General features: G+C 44.0%; 1 protein-coding gene across 5 annotated transcripts in view; it reads left to right on the forward strand.

Moving 5' to 3' along the window:
- Positions 1–3980: 3980 nt before the first annotated feature.
- Positions 3981–19080, forward strand: part of ppp2r3b (protein phosphatase 2, regulatory subunit B'', beta) — an 87738-nt gene continuing 72638 nt past the window's right edge. Inside the window, exons 1-2 of one of the 5 annotated variants that reach the window (XM_055636466.1) lie at positions 3981–4109; positions 11540–12015. In XM_055636466.1, the coding sequence (XP_055492441.1) occupies positions 11650–12015 (366 nt within the window). In that variant the 5' untranslated portion in view covers positions 3981–4109; positions 11540–11649. Of the gene's footprint in view, positions 4110–6289; positions 6315–11233; positions 12016–19080 lie in introns of those variants that run through there. The other 4 variants (XM_055636465.1, XM_055636462.1, XM_055636464.1 and 1 more) reach the window with 4 other exon arrangements.

The raw sequence follows: 19080 nt of genomic DNA on the forward strand, positions 1-19080 counted from the left end.
ACACTGCAGTGATTATAATGCACGGACAAAAGGAGAATGGTTGTGGATGTTGGAGCTTCATCACCACAGGAGTTCCTTGGGTGTCTGAGGTGTGGCCTTCTTCTGCTGCTTCATTAATGAGCTTCCTTCCATCACAAGTTCAGCAGAAAGAGCACATCGAAGATTTACCAGGATGTTGCCACGATGTGACGGAGCTAAGCTCTTGAGAGAGGTTAGGCAGACTAGAACTTTATTCTTTGGAGCTAGGGAGACTGTATAAACAGTATAAACATATTACATGACAGTATAAAATCATAAAGTGAATAGATGCTGACTCTTTTACCTAAGGTAAGGGAATCAAAACGAGAGGACATATGTTTAAGGTGACAGCGGCAAGATTTAATACAAACCTGAGGATGGGGGTATATGGAGCAAGCCATCAAAGGAGGTAATTGAGGAAGGTACTGTAACAGCATTTAAAAGACAGTTGGATAGGTACATTAAAAGAAAGGCGTTAGAGGGATATGACCAAACACGGGCAAACAGGCTAGCTTTGATGGGGCATCTTGGTCAGATTTGATGAGTTGGCCCAAAAGGGCCTGTTTCGGTGCTGTATGACTATATGTTCAACAGTGAGGCAGCATCTATGGAGCGTAGGAATAGGTGACATTTTGGGTCGAGACCCTTCTTCAGACCCGAAACGTCACCTATTCCTTCACTCCATAGATGCTGTCTCGCCCGCTGAGTTTCGCCAGCATTTTTGTCTATCTTCGATTTTTCCAGCATCTTCAGTTCTTTTTTTAAATAAGTTTAACAGTGGTGGTATTGTTGATCAGTACACAGCATTCAATTCCATTCATACCTTATCTTAACTTGGAAAGATATTACAATTTCTTCATCGTTGGTTTTAAATCTTGGTCGATGGCCAAATAACACTATGTGGATATCATCAACGAATTAGGTGATTTATGTTGGTGATTGCGGAGATTTATGATGGTGCGTCACCACCACCTTCTCAAGAGTTGTTGGTTAAAGGTAACAAATGCTCAGCCTCATGCAACACCACCAGGACAACCGGCCTTTGTGGCCAGCTGCACTTAAAGCAACTTGACCTATGACCAAGCCTTAACCGCCCTCCACCCAAGCTGACTGTCTCCCAGCCCCTTACCGTCAACCATTCCACCCCCCCCCCCCAACTTGGCTGCTTCCTAGCTCATTACATCCCTGAGCTAGCTGCCTCCCAGTACCCTTACTCCATCCCAGGCCCCACCCTCCCCCCCCCCCCCCCCCCCAAGCTGGGAACCTCCCAGCCCCTTACCCTACCCTCCCAAGCTGGCTGTCTCCCAGCCCCTTATCACTCCCCAGCTTGCTGCTTCCCAACCCCTTGACCCTGAAATGCCATCTATTTATTTTCTCCAGTGATGCTGCCTGACCCGATGAGTTACTCCAGCAATCACCCACAACAGGAGTATCAGCTAGAAATTATAACATTGTAAGCGAAAGGAACCGGAAAAAGACAATACCTTTTGACGACGTGGTTACACATGGGCTGCTGCTGTTGGCGGCTACCGCAGGTCCCCGCGTGGCGCCGTTGCCCAGGTATCCCTGCAACAGCAGGAGATGCAACACCTGTCCCTATGCCTCCTACCTCAACTCCATCCCAGGACCCCAATGGTCCATTTAGGTGAGGCAGAGGTTCACTTGCACCTCTTCCAATCTCATCTACTATATCTGGTATTCCAGGTGTGGACTCCTATATATTGGCGAGACCAAGCGCAGGCTCGGCGATCATTTTACCCAGTCCACCTGGGCCTATGCTATCTCCCAGTTGCTAAATACTTAATTTCCCCCACCCATTCCCACACTGACCTTTCTGTTCTGGGCTTCCTCCACTTACAAAGAGCCCCAACACAAATTGGATGAACAGCACCTCATATTTCACATGGGCAGCTTACAACTCAGCGGTATTAATATTGATTTCTCTCCCTTTTAGTTTTCCTTGCTTTCCCCCCCTCTCTCTCTCTCTCTCTCTCTCCCTCCCCCACCCTAGGTCACTGACTAATTTCACTGCCCACCTGATTAATTTTACTGATCGTATGCCTCGTCACCTTCAGCTAACAATGAACCACTCTTACATTTCCTTATCATCGTCTGCTTTAATTTACTGCATCGGTGCTACCGCCTGCACCAATGCAGAACTCATGGACTTCATTAACTTCACCGCCAATTTCCATCCTGCACTCAAATTCACTTGGACCATCTCCGATACCTCCCTCTCCTTTGTTGATCTCACCATCTCCATCACAGGAGACGATCGAATTACGTCTATTATAAACTCACTTACTCCTAAAACTAACTAGACAAAACTTCGTCCCACCCTACTTCGTGCAAAGACTCCGTCTCCTACTCCCAATTCCTCCGTCTACGCCGCATCTGCACCCAAGATGCGGTGTTCCATACCAGGATATCCGAGATGTCCTCATTCTTTAAGGAACGGGGGTTCCCCTCTTCCATCATAGAGGAAGCCCTCACACGTGTGTCCCGGTACCCCACAACTCTCTTCTTGCTCCCCCTTCCCCAAGTCGCAACAGGGACAGAGTTCCCCTAGTGCGCACCTTTCACCCCATCAGCCGTCACATATAGCATATAATCATCATAAGATCATAAATGATAGGTGTAGAATTAGGCCATTCGGCCCATTGTCCACTCCGCCATTCAATCATGGCTGATCTATCTCTCCCTCCTAACTCCGTTCTCCTGCCTTCTCCCCATAACCTCTGACACGCATACTAATCACGAATCTATCTCTGCCTTAAATATGTCCACTGACTTTGCCTCCACAGCCTTCTGCGGGAAAGAATTCCACAGATTCGCCACCGTCTGACAAAAGAAATTCCTCCTCATCTCCTTCCTAAAAGGACGTCTTGATTAGAACTGGTGTCAAGGGTTAAGGGGAGAAAGCAGGAAAATGGGATTACATAGAAAATAGGTGCAGGAGTAGGCCATTCAGCCCTTCAAGCCTGTACCGCCATTCAATATGCTCATGGCTGATCCAACTCAGTATCCCATCCCTGCCCTCTCCATACCCCCTGATCCCTTTAGGCACAAGGGCCACATCTAACTCCCTCTTAAATATAGCCAATGAACTGGCCTCAACTACCCTCTGTGGCAGAGAATTCCACAGATTCACCACTCTCTGTGTGAAAAATGCTTTTCTCATCTCGATCCTAAAAGACATCCCCCTTATTCTTAGACTGCGACCCCTTGTTCTGGACTTCCCCAATGGCAGAGATCAGCCATGATTGAATGGCGGAGTGGACTGGATGGCCTAATGCTACTCCTATAACTTGTGAACGTCGTTTAATTCTGCTGCTGTGACCTCTAATCCTAGACTCTCCCACTGGTGGAAACATCCTCTCCACGTCCACTCTATCCAATCCTCTGACATTTTCGTCACCTCCAACGGGATCCCACTGCCGGCCACATCTTCCCCATCTCCACCGCTTCCCGCAGAGTCGGTTCCCCCCGCATCTCCCTGGTCAGCTCGGTCCATTTCCCACCACCTCAAACCACACCTTCGTTCCCCAGCCAGGTAAGTAGGCTAAGGTGTCTTTCACCTGCAACCGCTGGAGATGCAACACCTGTCCCTGGACCCTTCCTTCCCCCGCTCGCCCTCCCTCGCTCGCGCGCTCGCGCCACGCCAACGGCCGCGGGTCCCCGCGCTGGCCCCGTCGCCCCGGCAACCGGCCAGCAGCGCGCGCCACGCCAACGGCCGCGGGTCCCCGCGCGGGCCCCGTCGCCCCGGCAACCGGCCAGCAGCGCGCGTCACGCCACGTGAAACGGCCGCGCGGCCCCCGTCGCCCCGGCAACCGGCCAGCAGCGCGCGCCACGCCAACGGCCGCGGGTCCCCGCGCGGGCCCCGTCGCCCCGGCAACCGGCCAGCAGCGCGCGCGCGCGCGCCCGCCCGCCCGCCCTCCAACGGCAAGCCCTCGCGAGATGCGGCGTGGAGTTAAAGCGCGGGCCGGTGGTTGTCAGTCGGTACCTGCGGGCAAGAGAAAAAAAAAAAAGGAGTAGCTCGGCGGCGGCATTAGTGGTAGCAGCAACAATAGTAGTAGTAGCAGCTGATGTAGGTATGTATGTATGTGGCCCGCGGCCCCGCTGCTGTTCGTGAGCCGAGCTGTCAGTGGTGGATGGCATGGAAACCCCGGACGTCTGTGCCTAGGCCGGTCTGCCTCAACACACCCGCCTTCCCTTCTTCCACGGGTCACCAACCCCGCCTGTTACCCCCACCCCACCACCTTCCAACTTCATTCCAGCCTGTTGCACCCCCAGCTCACTATGGCAACCTGTTGCACTTTCCCCCTCCAGCAGACTTCATTCCAACCTTACACACCACTACCCCCCCACCCTCACCCCTCCCCTACCCAGCAGACGCAATTCCAGCCTGTTGCACTCTCTCCCCCTCCAGCAGACGTCATTCGTCTGTACCCAGCTCACCGTTCCAGACTGTTACACCCGTTTCTCCAGCAGACTTCAGTCCAGCCTGTTGCACCCTTTCCTCTCCCCTTTCACCCAACATACTTCATTCCAGCCTCCTGCATCCCGCCCTCCCTCACCCAGCAGACTTCAGTCCAGCCTGTTGCACCTCCCACCCAGCAGACTTAATTCGTCTGTAACCCCAGCTCACCATTCCAGCCTGTTACAACCCCCCCCCAGCAGATTTAATTCCAGATTTAATTCCAGCCTTTGCACTCTCCCACACCCAGCAGACTTCATCCGTCTGTTCCCCCACCGCCCCCAGCTCACTATTAGTGCCCGTTGCACCCTCCCACCCCAGCTGACTTCATTCCAGACTGCCCCCATCACCCCCAGCTCACCATTGCAATCTGTTGCACGTTCTCTGTCCGGCAGACTTCATCCCAGCAGGCTTCATCCACCATCATCCTCGGCTTCCTTTATGAAGCCAGTCAGCTATCTCTCCTTGGATCCCATGCAATCTAACCTTCCACAGCAGTCTACCATGCAGAACTTTGTCAACTATCTTGCTGAAATCTATATAGAAGTCTACGGCACTATCCTTATCAACCTTTTTGGTCACATCTTCAAAAAACTCAATCAAATTTGTGAGATGCGATCTCCCACGTATAAAACCGTGCTTATTATCCCTAATACTGACCTGTAGTTCCGAGGCTTTTCCCTGCAGCCTGTCTTTCAGAATGGCAGGCAGTGACTAGTAGGGTACCGCAAGGCTCGGTGCTGGGACCGCAGCTATCTGCAATATACATGAAGGGATTCAAAGTAAGATTAGCAAATTTGCAGATGACACTAAGCTGGGTGACAGTGTGAACTGTGAGGAGGATGCTGTGAGAATGCAGGGTGACTTGGACAGGTTGGGTGAGTGGGCAGATGCATGTCAGATGCAGTTTAATGTGGATAAATGTGAGGTTATCCACTTTGGTAGCAAAAACAGGAAGGCAGATTATTGTCTAAATGGTGTCAAGTTGGGAACGTGGGGGTCCTTGTTCATCAGTCAATGAAAGAAAGCATGCAGGTACAGCAGGCAGTGAATAAAGCGAATGGCATGTTGGCCTTTATAACAAGAGGAGTATAGGAGCATAGAGGTCCTTCTGCAGTTGTACAGGGCCCTAGTGAGACCACATCTGGAGTATTGTGTGCAGTTTTGGTCCCCTAATTTGAGGAAGGACATTCTTGCTATTGAGGGAGTGCAGCGTAGGTATACATGGCTATTTCCTGGGATGGAGGGACTGTCATATAATGAGAGAATGGAGCGGCTGTTCTTGTATACTCTGGAGTTTAGAAGGATGAGAAGGAATCTTATTGAAACGTATAAGATTATTAAGGGTTTGGACACGCTAGAGGCAGGAAACATGTTCCAGATGTTGGGGGAGTCCAGAACCATGAGCCACAGTTTAAGAATAAGGGGTAAGCCATTTAGAACGGAGATGAGGAAACACTTTTTCACACAGAGAGTTGTGAGTGTGGAATCCACTGCCTCAGAGGGGGGTGGAGGCTGGTTCTCTGGATACTTTCAAGAGAGAGCTAGATAGGGCTCTTAAAGATAGCGGAGTCAGGGGATATGGGGAGAAGGCATGAACGGGGTACTGATTGGTGATGATCAGCCATGATCACATTGAATGGCGGTGCTTGCTCAAAGGGCCGAATGGCCTACTCAACCTATTGTCTATTGTCTTAAATAGAGGCACAACATTTGCCACCCTCATTGGCTTCTGCCACCTTACCTGTATATAGGTGATTTTATTTTATCCCAATGGCTGCCGTGAACCTCCATTTGTTGATTTAGGTCCATTGTCAAGGTACGTGAAGCCAACAGTTGTGAACCTGGGTTTTAGGATGGACAGTGACTTTAAATTAGATCGCCAAATATGCACGGTGGTTAAGTCCAGCTTCTTTCACCCAAGGAAGCTGGCGAAGGTGAAGCCCATTCTCGAGCGGCAGCATTTTGAGACAGTAATCCATGCCTTTATTACATCTAGGCTGGATTACTGTAACGCGCTCTATTTTGGTGTTGCTCGTTCTTCACTGGCTCGTCTCCAGTTGGTTCAGAATGCTGCTGCTCGCCTTTTAACAGGGACTCGAAAGAGGGAGCACATATCGCCAATTCTGGCCTCCCTACACTGGCTCCCGGTGCACTTTCGAGTTCATTTTAAGATACTGTTATTTGTTTTTAAATCTCTGAATGGGCTCGCCCCGCCTTACCTCTCTGGGCTGCTCCACCCATACGCTCCTGCCCGGTCCCTCAGGTCAGCTGGTCAGCTGCTCCTGGAGGTACCGAGGTCTAGTCGGAGGCTCAGAGGGGATAGATCTCTGTTGCTGCTCCGGCACTCTGGAACACCCTGCCGTTGCACATCAGACAGGCCCCCTCTCTGTCCATCTTCAAATCCAGTGTTATAACGTATTTTTACTCCCTGGCTTTTGACCAAGCCTGAGGCTTTGCTTCTGTTTGTGGTGTTTTTGATGTTTCTTTATTTTACATGTCTTTTCCTACTATTTCTTTTGATTGTTATTTTTGGTGTGTATTAACTTTTTTGTCAATGATTAGTGATGTACAGCACTTTGTTGCAGCTATGTTTTTTTTTAAAGTGCTCTATAAATGGCTTTATGCCACCTTATTATTATATAATGACAACTCATAAATCTCAGCCAGGGCTCTTGCAATTTCATTTCTACAATATCCTTGGATATACTTGATGTCCCGCGAGATTTATCTACCTTCAGCACCGCTTCCACCATAATACAGACCGCTCTCAACACTACCATTGACTGCCCCAAATTCCCTGCTCCTCGGGTCTTTCTCCACAGTAAAAACAGAAGAGAAATACTCATTGAGAATTGTGCCCATCTCTTATGGCTCCACACAGAGTTGACCACTTTGATTCCTGAGGGGTCCCATCCTCTCTCTGGTTACCTTTTTTCCCTTTATGTACTCAAAATCTCTTTGGATTATCCTTGATATTATCTGCCAGAGCTACCTGGCCCCTTTGTGTCCTCCTGATTTCTTTTTTTAGCTTGTTCCTCAATTCCCAAAACTCATCCAGGGGTACACTTGATCCCAGCTACTTATACGTTCCCCAAGCCTTATCCTTTTGACCAGAGCCCCAATTTCTTCTCATCATCCAAGCTTTCCTACACCCACCTGCCTTCACTCTAACAGGGACATGCATGTCCAGGACTCTTATCGGCACACCTTTAAATGTATTCCACTTTCCTGATGTTCCTTTTCCTTCAAATTCCTGTCTAATGCCTTCAAAATTGGCCTTGCCCCAATTTAGAATTTTAATTTGTGGGCCCACCCTGTCTATATCCATAACAACCTTAATCCTAATAGAACAGTGGTCGGCTGTTCCAATAGACTCATCTACGAATACTTTATCCACTTGCCCTTCCCAATTACACTTGCCCTATTTCCACCCTCCCTATCCCCACTTTGCCACATCCCAGCCTCTTATTCCACCCACCTTTGCGCTTCATGGTCCTACCGCCCCCTCCCCAGTGAGCTGCATCACAGATTATTATTATTGCTCCAGCTCTCTGCATCACGAGCTCCTTACACAGGCAGAAACATTAGAAACTCGCCCCAGCTTGCGCGCCCCCCCCCCCCGCCCCCAGCTTGCCGCATCACAGACTTAAACCCCCACAGTTTGATATGTGACAGCCTCTTAACCCCACAGTTCGTTGCATTTCTGCCTGTTAAGGGCCTGTCCCACTTGGCGATTTTTTTCGGCGACTCCCGGCATCCTTGTCTGACATTTCAGGTCACCGAAAAATACTCTGCATGATGACGTATGACGCACGGTGTTTTTTCAAGTGTCGCAACTTTTTTTATCGCCGCTAGATTTTGAAATTTTCAAAATCTTTTGGCAACACTGATATGACGCCGGCAAAATCGCCAAGTGAGACAGGCCCTTTATATTCCCCCAACTCTCTTCAGGCCAGCATGTTAAACCCCTCCCCCCCCACCTCCCTGGCTCACCATGCCCCAGTCCGCCACCCCTTAATCTTGTTCTTATTACCTCATTTCTCTTTTTGACCACTTAATGTGTTTTGCGTGATTTCTGTGACCGTTATCAAGTACTTATAAACGTCCTGAAAATGATAGTAAGAATACTGTGTAACCATTCTTTCCCTAAAATGTATTTTCTTTAATTTCTTATCACTCCTCCCCTTAGTATGCCCTGACTGTTTAAAAATACTTGTAGTTAGTTTAGCATATAAATGGTATCTGAGTTTCTATGAAGGATTTTATTACTTTGCTGATTGCCACAAGCAGGTTGCTATTCTCTAATGTTAATGAGTAATCTCCCGCCATCTATGTTTCTTAATTTGTATGTGTAACAGAAGGGCAATTTTAAACTTATTTGAAACTTGCCTTTATTTGTTTGCAGCTGGGAGCTGATTCAGAAATTGTAAACTTCATTCCTTTTCTGACAAATTCGGAAATTGTATTTTCTGGTAATAGAAATTGGGTATGAAAGGATGGAATTGGGTTTCCAAGTGGATAATTAACTTGTGGCTATCGCATAGATAAAAGCATAAACTGTTGGAAACATTCAATAGGTCAGGAGGCGAAGGGAGAAAAGACCTGAGCTGGTGTGTATTTTGCTCGCTTATAAATGTGAATGTAACTTGACCTTGAGCAAAGCATATAAAGTACGTGATCAAATTTATAACGATTATAAACTGTTCAATACACTATGCCATGTAAGGCAACTGGGATGGTGGCATAGGTATCAAGACATAATTATTTGGTCCAATTTAAAGTTGATGTATGCCGGAGAATAGGACGCACATCCATAGATAACTGCACGAGCAGTGAATGTTAATGGGCATTGATGAAAAGTAGACTAGATGCTGGAATTTGGAGGAGCAAAAAAAAAAACATGGTGGAGGAATTCAGCAAATCAAGCAGAATCTGGAAGCAGAAAGTGGGTTAACATTTCAGGTCAAGACCCTCAAGCCAGATAGAATGTAGAGGGGAGATAGCCACTATAAGAGGTGAGATGTTAGGATGGGGCTGGTTGATGATTAGTGTAACGTATTGAGGCGGGGAATGATGGGTAAATGAGCCTAGGTTGCAGGGAGAGAGGGATGAGTATCGACAGAGGTTGGTGGGTGGTAGGTGGAAATAAAAGAAACCATATTGGGCATATTGATCTGGGCGGGGGAAGGGAGGGACAGAAGTTGGAAGATATGTCAAACCAAATGATGGACAGAGTGAACCAGCTGGTAGAATTGGGCGGGGGAGATGGGGGGGCGCAAGGGAGAAGAAACTCCGGTGGATAGGTGTGTGGGTGAAGGGCAGGTGGAACCAGCTGAGGAAGAGCGAAGGATCTAAATAATACAGGAAGGGGAATGGAAAAGCTAAAAAAAGGTGAAACCATCTTGGTGAGTTAGTAGGAATGGGAAAGGAACACTGGGTGTGAGCTGAGAGAAATAAGGAATAGTGTTATTTTGTCACAGCTGATTGCAAAGTTATTAATAACATAGTATTTTCATTTTTTTCAGTAGTCTTTAGTTGATGTCTTCTTGCATTCCTGTTTAGATGTAAATATGCTAATTAATCTATAAAATTTTATGTCTGATATATCATTAAGGATTTAATCAATTTAAGTATTCGATATGAAAGCCTTATTTAAAAATAACATACAGGCAACAACAGTTCAGTTAATTACATAATTCACGTTATTTACCACCTTGTATTTTCATAATGTTGGCTGTCTTTGTTGCTTAATATCAATTGGAATCTGTTCCAGATCTTGTGATCTTTGCCTTCTATTGAATGTAGTTGAAATTGTTCTCCAGCTCCCTTTAACATGGAGCTCCTCCTAGCCAAAATATGTCTTTAGCAACAAATTCAATGGCCAGCAACCTTTTGTTGAGCTAGGTATCAAAGTGAAATCTCTAGATATGAGGGTGATGAGAGACTATAGGATCTGAGAGGTCTGTTAACTCATGGACAAGCTCTGACAGTCCTCGCTAGGTGGCCAGGTTGCAATCCTGGATCACACAGCTCAGTTCTCCGGCCATAGTCCATGACAGCTGAACACTAGCTCTCATAGGTAGCCGTACCCGTCTGAAGAAGGGTCTCAATCCGAAACGTCATCCAATCCTTCGCTCCAGAGATGCTGCCTGACCCACTGAGTTACTCCAGCTTTTTGTGTTTATCTTGTAGGTGCCCTCTGTAAGCCAAGCTGTGGGGAATTTCGTAGCTAGGTTTAGACTAAACAAGTTACCGTTATAATAATTTTCCTATCTGGGCTTTGATTGTGGGAAATAACAGCAAGTCAGTTATCCTATTTTTTTTGTGGACCGAGAAGCAAGTTTTTTTCGTGGAGTGTGGTATAAGGTTGCATGCAGGCCTAAAATTGGAAAATACTGGAGATGCTCAGCAGGTCAAACAGCATCTGTAGAGAATGAACAGGGGTTACTGTTTCAGGAGTTCTTATGAAATGACATAGTCTAAAACATTTAGCTGTTTTTTTTTCTCCACAGTATAGCCTTGCTGAGTATCTCTAATGTTTTCTATTTTTATTTAAGTCTTCATTTTCTGTATTATTTTCTTGATTATGATTGTGTGACAGCCCAGCCACCAGTGTTCACTAAATATCAATGCCCCTGTTGGTTTATATGATAATCAATTTCATTAATTTTGATGCCAGTTTACAAGATTTGCTAAGTTTCTATTTCACCTGTTGCCATGGTTGCATAGACAACCATTTTGGTGACTAATTGATCATTGTAGTTAAATCTAGTGCCTTTGAACATTTTTGCAATATAAATTTTGGCTACCACCAGTAATTGGTCTTTAATCAGTGATGCAGAATCAAATCTGCAGAAGGAAAGAAAAATCATGAGATGAATTAACTTAAAGTTTGCGTCTTTTCTCTTGCTGACTGATATGAATGCAGTACGTGATATTGAAGAAAAGCAGATTGTCCATCTGCACAAATGGGAGGAGGAAGAAATGAGCAGCAAAAATAAACAGCATGTTTAACAAAACGTTTTTCTTTCCTTTCCTTAGGAAGGATGACTGAATAAAGTTGAAGAAGTAACAGGTCTTTTTTACGAAGAGTTGGTTGAAACAAACGTTTAACAATAATCTTGGTTTTTTGAATTATCCGGAGATTAACCATGCCTGCCGCCCAGATTTTGCAACCTGTTCTTAAGATGAAAGTTGATGAGCTCTTTCTGCATTGGTTGAGTGAGACAACTACACAGTCCATGCTGAAAGATTATCTGAAACGAATAGAAAGTGGAGAAACAATTGATATAGGCATTGGTAATGCAACAAGTGAACAAACTCCAAATGGAAGCAATAATAAGAATCATTCTAACTCTGAGCTAAATATATTGGGCTACTCAAAATCCCCTTTCATGACTTCTAAATACTGCTCAAGTACTCCATCACAACTTGCTTCAACTCTCCCGTCTGGTACATGTACAAGTCCAAGAAATGGATTAAATGCTCGAACACGGAGATCATCTGGAATTAAAACAGTTAAGTCCTGTTTTTCTCTTGGAAATACATTTTCTATCAGCTGGTAAAAATATTTTGCAAGTTTGTGGGGGGGTAAGTACAATTACAGTTACTGAATTGTAATGATTTTGATAATTGTAACATGTATTATTGAGTGTACAGTACAGAAAATAACTGTTTTATCCCTACCCTGTGATATTACCATTATTACCACCAGGGGCGCCGCATGATTGGCAGCCCCGCTAACAGTCTGGTTGTTTTTTCGTCTTTTTATATTTTTAGTGTATGTTAAAAGTTTGTGTAAATGTTCTCCGGTTTGTTTTATGCGGGGGGGAGGGGGAAACTTTTTTTAAATTTCTTACCTTGCCAGAGATGCGATTAAATTTTGGATTGCATTCTCCGGCCGCTCTGCGGCTTACCATCGATGGAGCTGGAGGCTTCCTCGGACTGACCTTGGGCTCCACAGCAGGGCGTGGACTTGCATCGGAGTCGATCCCTTGCCTGGGATCGCCTGTGGACTTTACATCGGCAGCTCGCACTCGGGAGAGGCTAGTCAGGAGCCCCAGCGTCGCGGAAGGTTCGATCGTCCGGCGCTGGGGAGCTGACATTTCCCCCCCCCGGATGCAGGAGCCGATCGCCTCGATGCGGAGGGCCCTAATGCTGCCGGCTACGAGAGTCAAGATCATCCCGTCAACGGAAGGCTCGAGGCCCCCGACCGCGGGAGAACAAAGGGAAAGATTGAACTTTTTTTCGCCTTCCATCACAGTGAGGAATGTGGAGAAGTCAACGTGATGGATGTCTATGTTAAAATGTGCTTTGTGTGTGCTGTTTTTATTTGTATGACTGACTTGGCAAATGAAATTCCTCGTATGTTGCAAAACATACTTGGCTAATAAAGTATTATTGTGATAAAATAGCCTCTCCGTAATCTATAGCAAGGTAGTAAAGAAATCAGGACAATCGGTCCATCATGCACCAGGAGAGATTTGGAAATATATTTTTTTAATTCCTTTGTATCATGATTCGTGTAATGATTGTTGTAATGGAAAGGAATTGCACAGAAAATCAGAGTCAAAAGTAAGAGGTGTAAGGGAGTGCTCAAAGAAACCATGTGGAATTATATAGCCAAGAATGTGGCTGCAACAATGTGGGTATGAGATTCAGTGGAAGATTTTTGAATAAATGTTGAATCTATGATAAATTTACGTGGGCAAATGAGAATAATTGAAAAATTGCATCATTTATTCCTTCCAGCATCAGTTATCCTACTGCATTCATAGAAACGTAGAAAATAGGTGCAGGAGTAGGCCTTTCAGCCCTTTGAGCCTGCACTGCCATTCCATATGATCATGGCTGATCATCCAACTCAGTATCCTGTACCTGCCTTCTCTCCATACCCCCTGATCCCTTTAGTCACAAGGGCCACATCTAACTCCCTCTTAAATATAGCCAATTAACTGGCCTCAACTACCTTCTGTGGCAGAGAATTCCACAGATTCGCCATTCTCTGTGTGAATTTTTTTTTCTCAATTTGTTGAGCTTTTTTGTGCATGCAAGTAATTTGAAACAGTGGTATTAGTTTCCTTTTTATCCCTCTAAATGCATAAGTCTTGTATTTTGTTCAATGTAGAGTTTAAAGAAACATAGTATAGCTTCTCAATATATATTAGTGTATTGGCTATTATTAAAGCAAATATACTAATGTAGTTTTCAATTTTAATGCTAAAATTCTAAAATGCTTTTAAATGCGGCAATTTTAAAAATCTTTTTGTGCGTTTGATGGATCTTCGTTAGATAAAAGTATCAAGGGCCTTGGAGCATAGGTGAGAAAATGTAGTTGATCAACTATGGTCAAATTGAATGGCATAGGAGGCCTGAGGGGCTTAATGGCCTTCTGTACCCATGTTCTTACAAATTGAATTGTATATTATTAGAGGCTTGGGACCATGATGACATAAAATTAATTGTTCGCAAGCATTCCATGAAACCATTCCTACATATCAAGCCTTTTATTCATGAAATGCTGACAATGCAGTCCCCAGTGGCCAATAAACCGATGTATGGAAGCACCATTTTCCTTTTAATCTTTAGTTCTAAGATAGTCAACTTTTATTTCCTGTGGATTCTGGGGCATTGGATTAATGTAATTAGAAGGTAGAAGACCTTGAACAATTCCGGTAGAAATTATTGTATTGAATTTAAACATCTACCTCCTCTGACATTTAGATGCATTTATTTTTAAAGAATCTATTAAAGTTTTGTTATTTCTTCAAAGGGAAGATGTTTACAGGGAGGAATGGCAGGATAACCATCAATGTTGTTATTTTCCCACCTAAATGCCAGAGGAAACTATAGAAGTGCTTACAATTACAACTTTCAAATGATGTTTGGGCAGATGTATCAATTGGTGAGACCTCACCTGGAGTATTGCGTACAGTTTTGGTCTCCTAATCTGAGGAAGGACATTCTTGCCATAGAGGGAGTACAGAGAAGGTTCACCAGACTGATTCCTGGGATGTCAGGACTTTCATATGAAGAAAGACTGGATAGACTCGGTTTGTACTCGCTAGAATTTAGAAGATTGAGGGGGGGATTTTATAGAAACTTACAAAATTCTTAAGGGGTTGGACAGGCTAGATGCAGGAAGATTGTTCCCGATGTTGGGGAAGTCCAGAACAAGGGGTCGCAGTTTAAAGATAAGGGGGAAATCTTTTAGGACCGAGATGAGAAAAACAATTTTCACATGGAGAGTGGTGAATCTCTGGATTTCTCTGCCACAGAAGGTAGTTGAGGCCAGTTCACTGGCTATATTTAAGAGGGAGTTAGATGTGGCCCTTGTGGCTAAAGGGATCAGGCTGTATGGAGAGAAGGCAGGTACAGGATACTGAGTTGGATGATCAGCCATGATCATATTGAATGGCGGTGCAGGCTCGAAGGGCCGAATGGCCTACTCCTGCACATATTTTCTATGTCTCTATGTAATAGGAAGGTTTGGAGAGACATGGACCAAATGCAAGCAATGGGACTCGTCAGACTACTCGGTTGGCCAATATGGACAAGTATGGCTGAAGGGCCTGTTTCAATGCTGTAATTGCTATGATTCTAAATGCAGTTTCAATCCAAAGCATGCACATTAATATGGCACACATGGTGGCGATCTGGAACAAATGCATTGTATTACCATTATAGGGTAAATCTAGATTCTGCATATCCCACAGTACAGAACAAAAAAAAATCACTGACTGGGGAAGTGTGTGCAGTTCCTGTCCATGTACCATCTTTTTCTTTTTTCATCCATCTTTTTGAGTCTTGCTTACTTATTTGCAGACTAAAATCTTTTAAAGCAGTTTGTATTAATTATGTAATTATTTACTGTGCTTGCTGCAAGATGTTGCCACAATGTCCACCTTTTATATTTGTCCATTTATGTACCCAGATGATACCAAAAATCCACCACCTTTCATTTGTTAACTGATATACAAAATGGGTTGTAATCAAATTGTCGACTATACTTCAATCGGAGAGGAAGTTTTCTTCATAATTACTAGCTGCCACTTGGTAAATGCTACTGTAGTATTTAGCAAAAACAGCTGGTGTCTACATTTCTAAAATGTAAATTTAGTTTTTCAGAAATGTTTCAGTTAGAAATGTGGAACTCTTTTACACAGGAAATAGTCAATGTTTGCTTAATTAATTTTCTAACAAATTATGAGGAAATTAGATGAATTAGAATCAGCCATCGTGTTGAATAAATGTGAATTAACTGTTTCTCTTTCCAGAGATGTTTGCCTCAATTGCTGAATATTTCCAGCATCTTCTGTTATTAATTCCAATATTATTAGCATATCTAACTTGAAACAATGGCAGACAATGCCTTCTGGACTCATTGGGAAAGAATAGATATTAAAAATGTTTTTCAGTATATTGAAGGTAAAGTCTTTAAATGGAATTGTTCTCTAGCTGTTATGAGTATTATTAATTGTACTCGTGTCTGTTTTCTGAGAAATTTGGTGGCCTTGAGTATTCCAAACAAATGCTGCTTTCATTATCAGATAAAAGTTAATGGTATTTATGTTTTTATTGTTTGCTACTTTGATTGTATAATGCTGTGTCATATACCAAAGTGTTAAAAGTGGATGAACATATCTGGGAGGTTATTATTTCTAACCCTTAGCTTTTGGAGAAACATTTCTTCTTCTAGATTAAAGATCTTGTTTCCTCCAACTTCCCAATTATGAAATAGAAAGGTCTGTGGCTAATGTTGGAGAATCACAATTTTCCAGCTTTTTGCATTAAAAAAAATAACTTTTGATGTATGTGTATTCCCAATTTGAATTCCGAGTACAGGTTTTGCGAAATCCTGTGTTGGTTGGATTTGAGTTTGTCTTGGAATTTTCATTGCCTCCTCTTGGTTTATATTTTCCAGAGTTCCTTGCATTTGACAGCATGTGGATTGCTGTGCATTTGCTATATTTTAAAGTCATTTCAGTAGAGGTCTTAGCATTTTATTTATCCAGAACAGACATGCTTTTTTTCAATATCGGCCGAAGTGTATTACTCTATTTATAGTAATAAACGGAAGTCAAATGAACGCACAGATGTTTGACACCATAAATTACACGGCTTGATAAAAGAATCGTTGACGTTTACTAATGGAGCAGTAGTTACTGTTTCACACAACTATCTAACATCTCTCCATACTCAACCTCCCAGGTCTTCCTAATGACATAAAAACAAAATAAAAAATAAAACATTAAATATAACTTAAAATTTGAGTCATTTTTAAAATTCCTTTTGATTTATTCAAATTTACAATAATGAATGAGAACAAATATAATCTGCAACATATGTTCAAACGATTTGGCATCTGCTTGATGATTACAAGGGAGAAACAACGGTTCATTCATCTCTGACAGAAACAGTTGTGAAATATACTTGCTAATTTCTTTTTTTTTCCCTATTCCCTCTCAGCTGTTACTTTCTTCTGTTTCTTCTTAGAGGGATGATGGAGTGATGGAAACCTGTGCAAAGGAGATGGGAACTAGGATGGAAACAAAATGCTGGGACGAGTGGCAAAAGTATAAGGCAGAGAAATTGGGGCACAGTAGATAATATGAAGGAGCTGGGGGTAATGTATTGACATGAATGAGATAGAGCAGGAATTAACTGGTCCTTTTCTGAGAGGCAACAAGTGGCAATGGGATGGAGCAGGGTTCAGTGCTTGTTCTCCAGCTATTCATAATATATATTTAATGATTTAGATTTGGAAATTAAGCTATAATGCTTCCATATGATTTGAATAGGTGGCCAAAGTGGCCTAATGCATGGAATTTAAATAGTTCAATGTGGATAAATGTAATGTTTTGTATTTTGGTGGCATCATTGTAGACTAGAAGAGCTGGATATCCTTGTGCACCAATCAATGAAAGTAAACGTGTAGATGCAGCAAACAGTTATTAAGGCCAGCACACTATTTGTTGCCTTGGTATGGATTTCAAAGGTCTTTTATTGGCACATGTACCAATTAAGGTACAGTGATATGTGAATTAACCAAGGCCTTACGGAAAAAAAAGCAACAAAACACACAAATACATAATTTAACATAAATATCCACCACAGTGGTTTCCCCACATTCCTCATTGTGATGGAAGGCAAAAAATCCAATTTTCTTCCTCTTTATTTGAGTACAGGAGCAGGGATGTCTTGCTGAAAATGTACAGGGCCATTGTGAGACTATGACATGAGTATTGTGTGCAGTTTTGGTCTCCATATCCAATGAAAGACAATCTTGCCATGGAGAGGGTGCAGAAAAAGTTCACCAGACTTATTCCTGGGATGGCAGAACTGTTGAATGTAGAAAGATTGCCCTTGTATTAAATGAATGAGAGAATCTCATTGAAACTAATAAAATCCTGATGGGGCTGGACTGACTAAATGCAGGAATGATCTTGCCTAAGATAAAATCGACCAGATTTGGGTATCACAACTGGGAGAACAGGATAGTTTATTTAGGACTATTAGGAAGAGATTTCTCACCCAAAGAGTGGTGAACCTGTGGAATTCTCTACCACTGACAGCAATTAAATATATCAGTCATTAAGTATACTCAAGGTTGTTAGATATAGTTCTTATTGCTACAGAGATCAAGCGACAAGAGAAGTATGCAGAAATAGTACTATTATGGGCCTGTCCCACTTAGGCGACTGCAGGAGACTCTGCGATCGCCACATGTTCGCGGGTGATTGCCGGATAGTCGTGAGGAGTTCCCGCATTCTGGGAACTAGTCGCGGCCTCATCATGTTGAAAAATTAGCGGCGACCAGAATGAAGCCGCCATGGAGAGTAGCGAAAATTATCATGCCGTAGGTGGGCCGCCAGGAAATCATAGTGGGTTGCCAGGAGTTCGAAGGTTCTTGTAGGTGGTAGCCGGTGCTGACCGGTGAATTTTATTGGCTCATTGAGGAAAAAAAAACGTTAGCAGTAGTTTTCAGAACCAAGGATAACCGACCGGTAATGTTTAATGTCCGCCGAGCTTCACAGCCGTGTATCTCTAGCTTCTTAAAAGTTGTCTCCACTCCTTCTTCCCCCCTCCTCTTTTAAAGGACTTACCATACACTGTGGTTTAGCCGTCTTAATTATAGCACCAACCTTCCTGTGTGTCTGTATCACCTTGGCTTTGCACCGTGTGAATTTCACTCAGACAGCGCTCCCCCCTCTTGCCCTCTTCCCCCCCCCCCCCCCCCCTGCATAACCAGCTGGTGAAGGAAGCGATGTGTGTGTGTGTGTTCCACTTGGACAGTCACCGTTCTAGGTGCTGGTTTTTCAGGCAACTGCCGGCAACTTGACAGTCCCTGGCAGTCGCCTGGAAAATCGCCCACGTGGGACAGGCCCACTAGGGTAGAGTAGGGTGATCAACATGAACGGATTGAATAGCAGTCTCCAAGACTGAATGGGTTACTTCGATGTTTTGAAAAAAGTCGCAAATGCTGGCCTCCATTCCAGAGTGTTTCAATAAAATGGGACTTCACTTGCAGTGCCGGAGACCCGGGTTCGATCCTGGTGCTGTCTGTATGGAGTTTGTACGTT

This window comes from Leucoraja erinacea, chromosome 6, assembly GCF_028641065.1.
Source record: "Leucoraja erinacea ecotype New England chromosome 6, Leri_hhj_1, whole genome shotgun sequence".
NCBI classification, from domain to species: Eukaryota; Metazoa; Chordata; class Chondrichthyes; order Rajiformes; family Rajidae; genus Leucoraja; species Leucoraja erinaceus.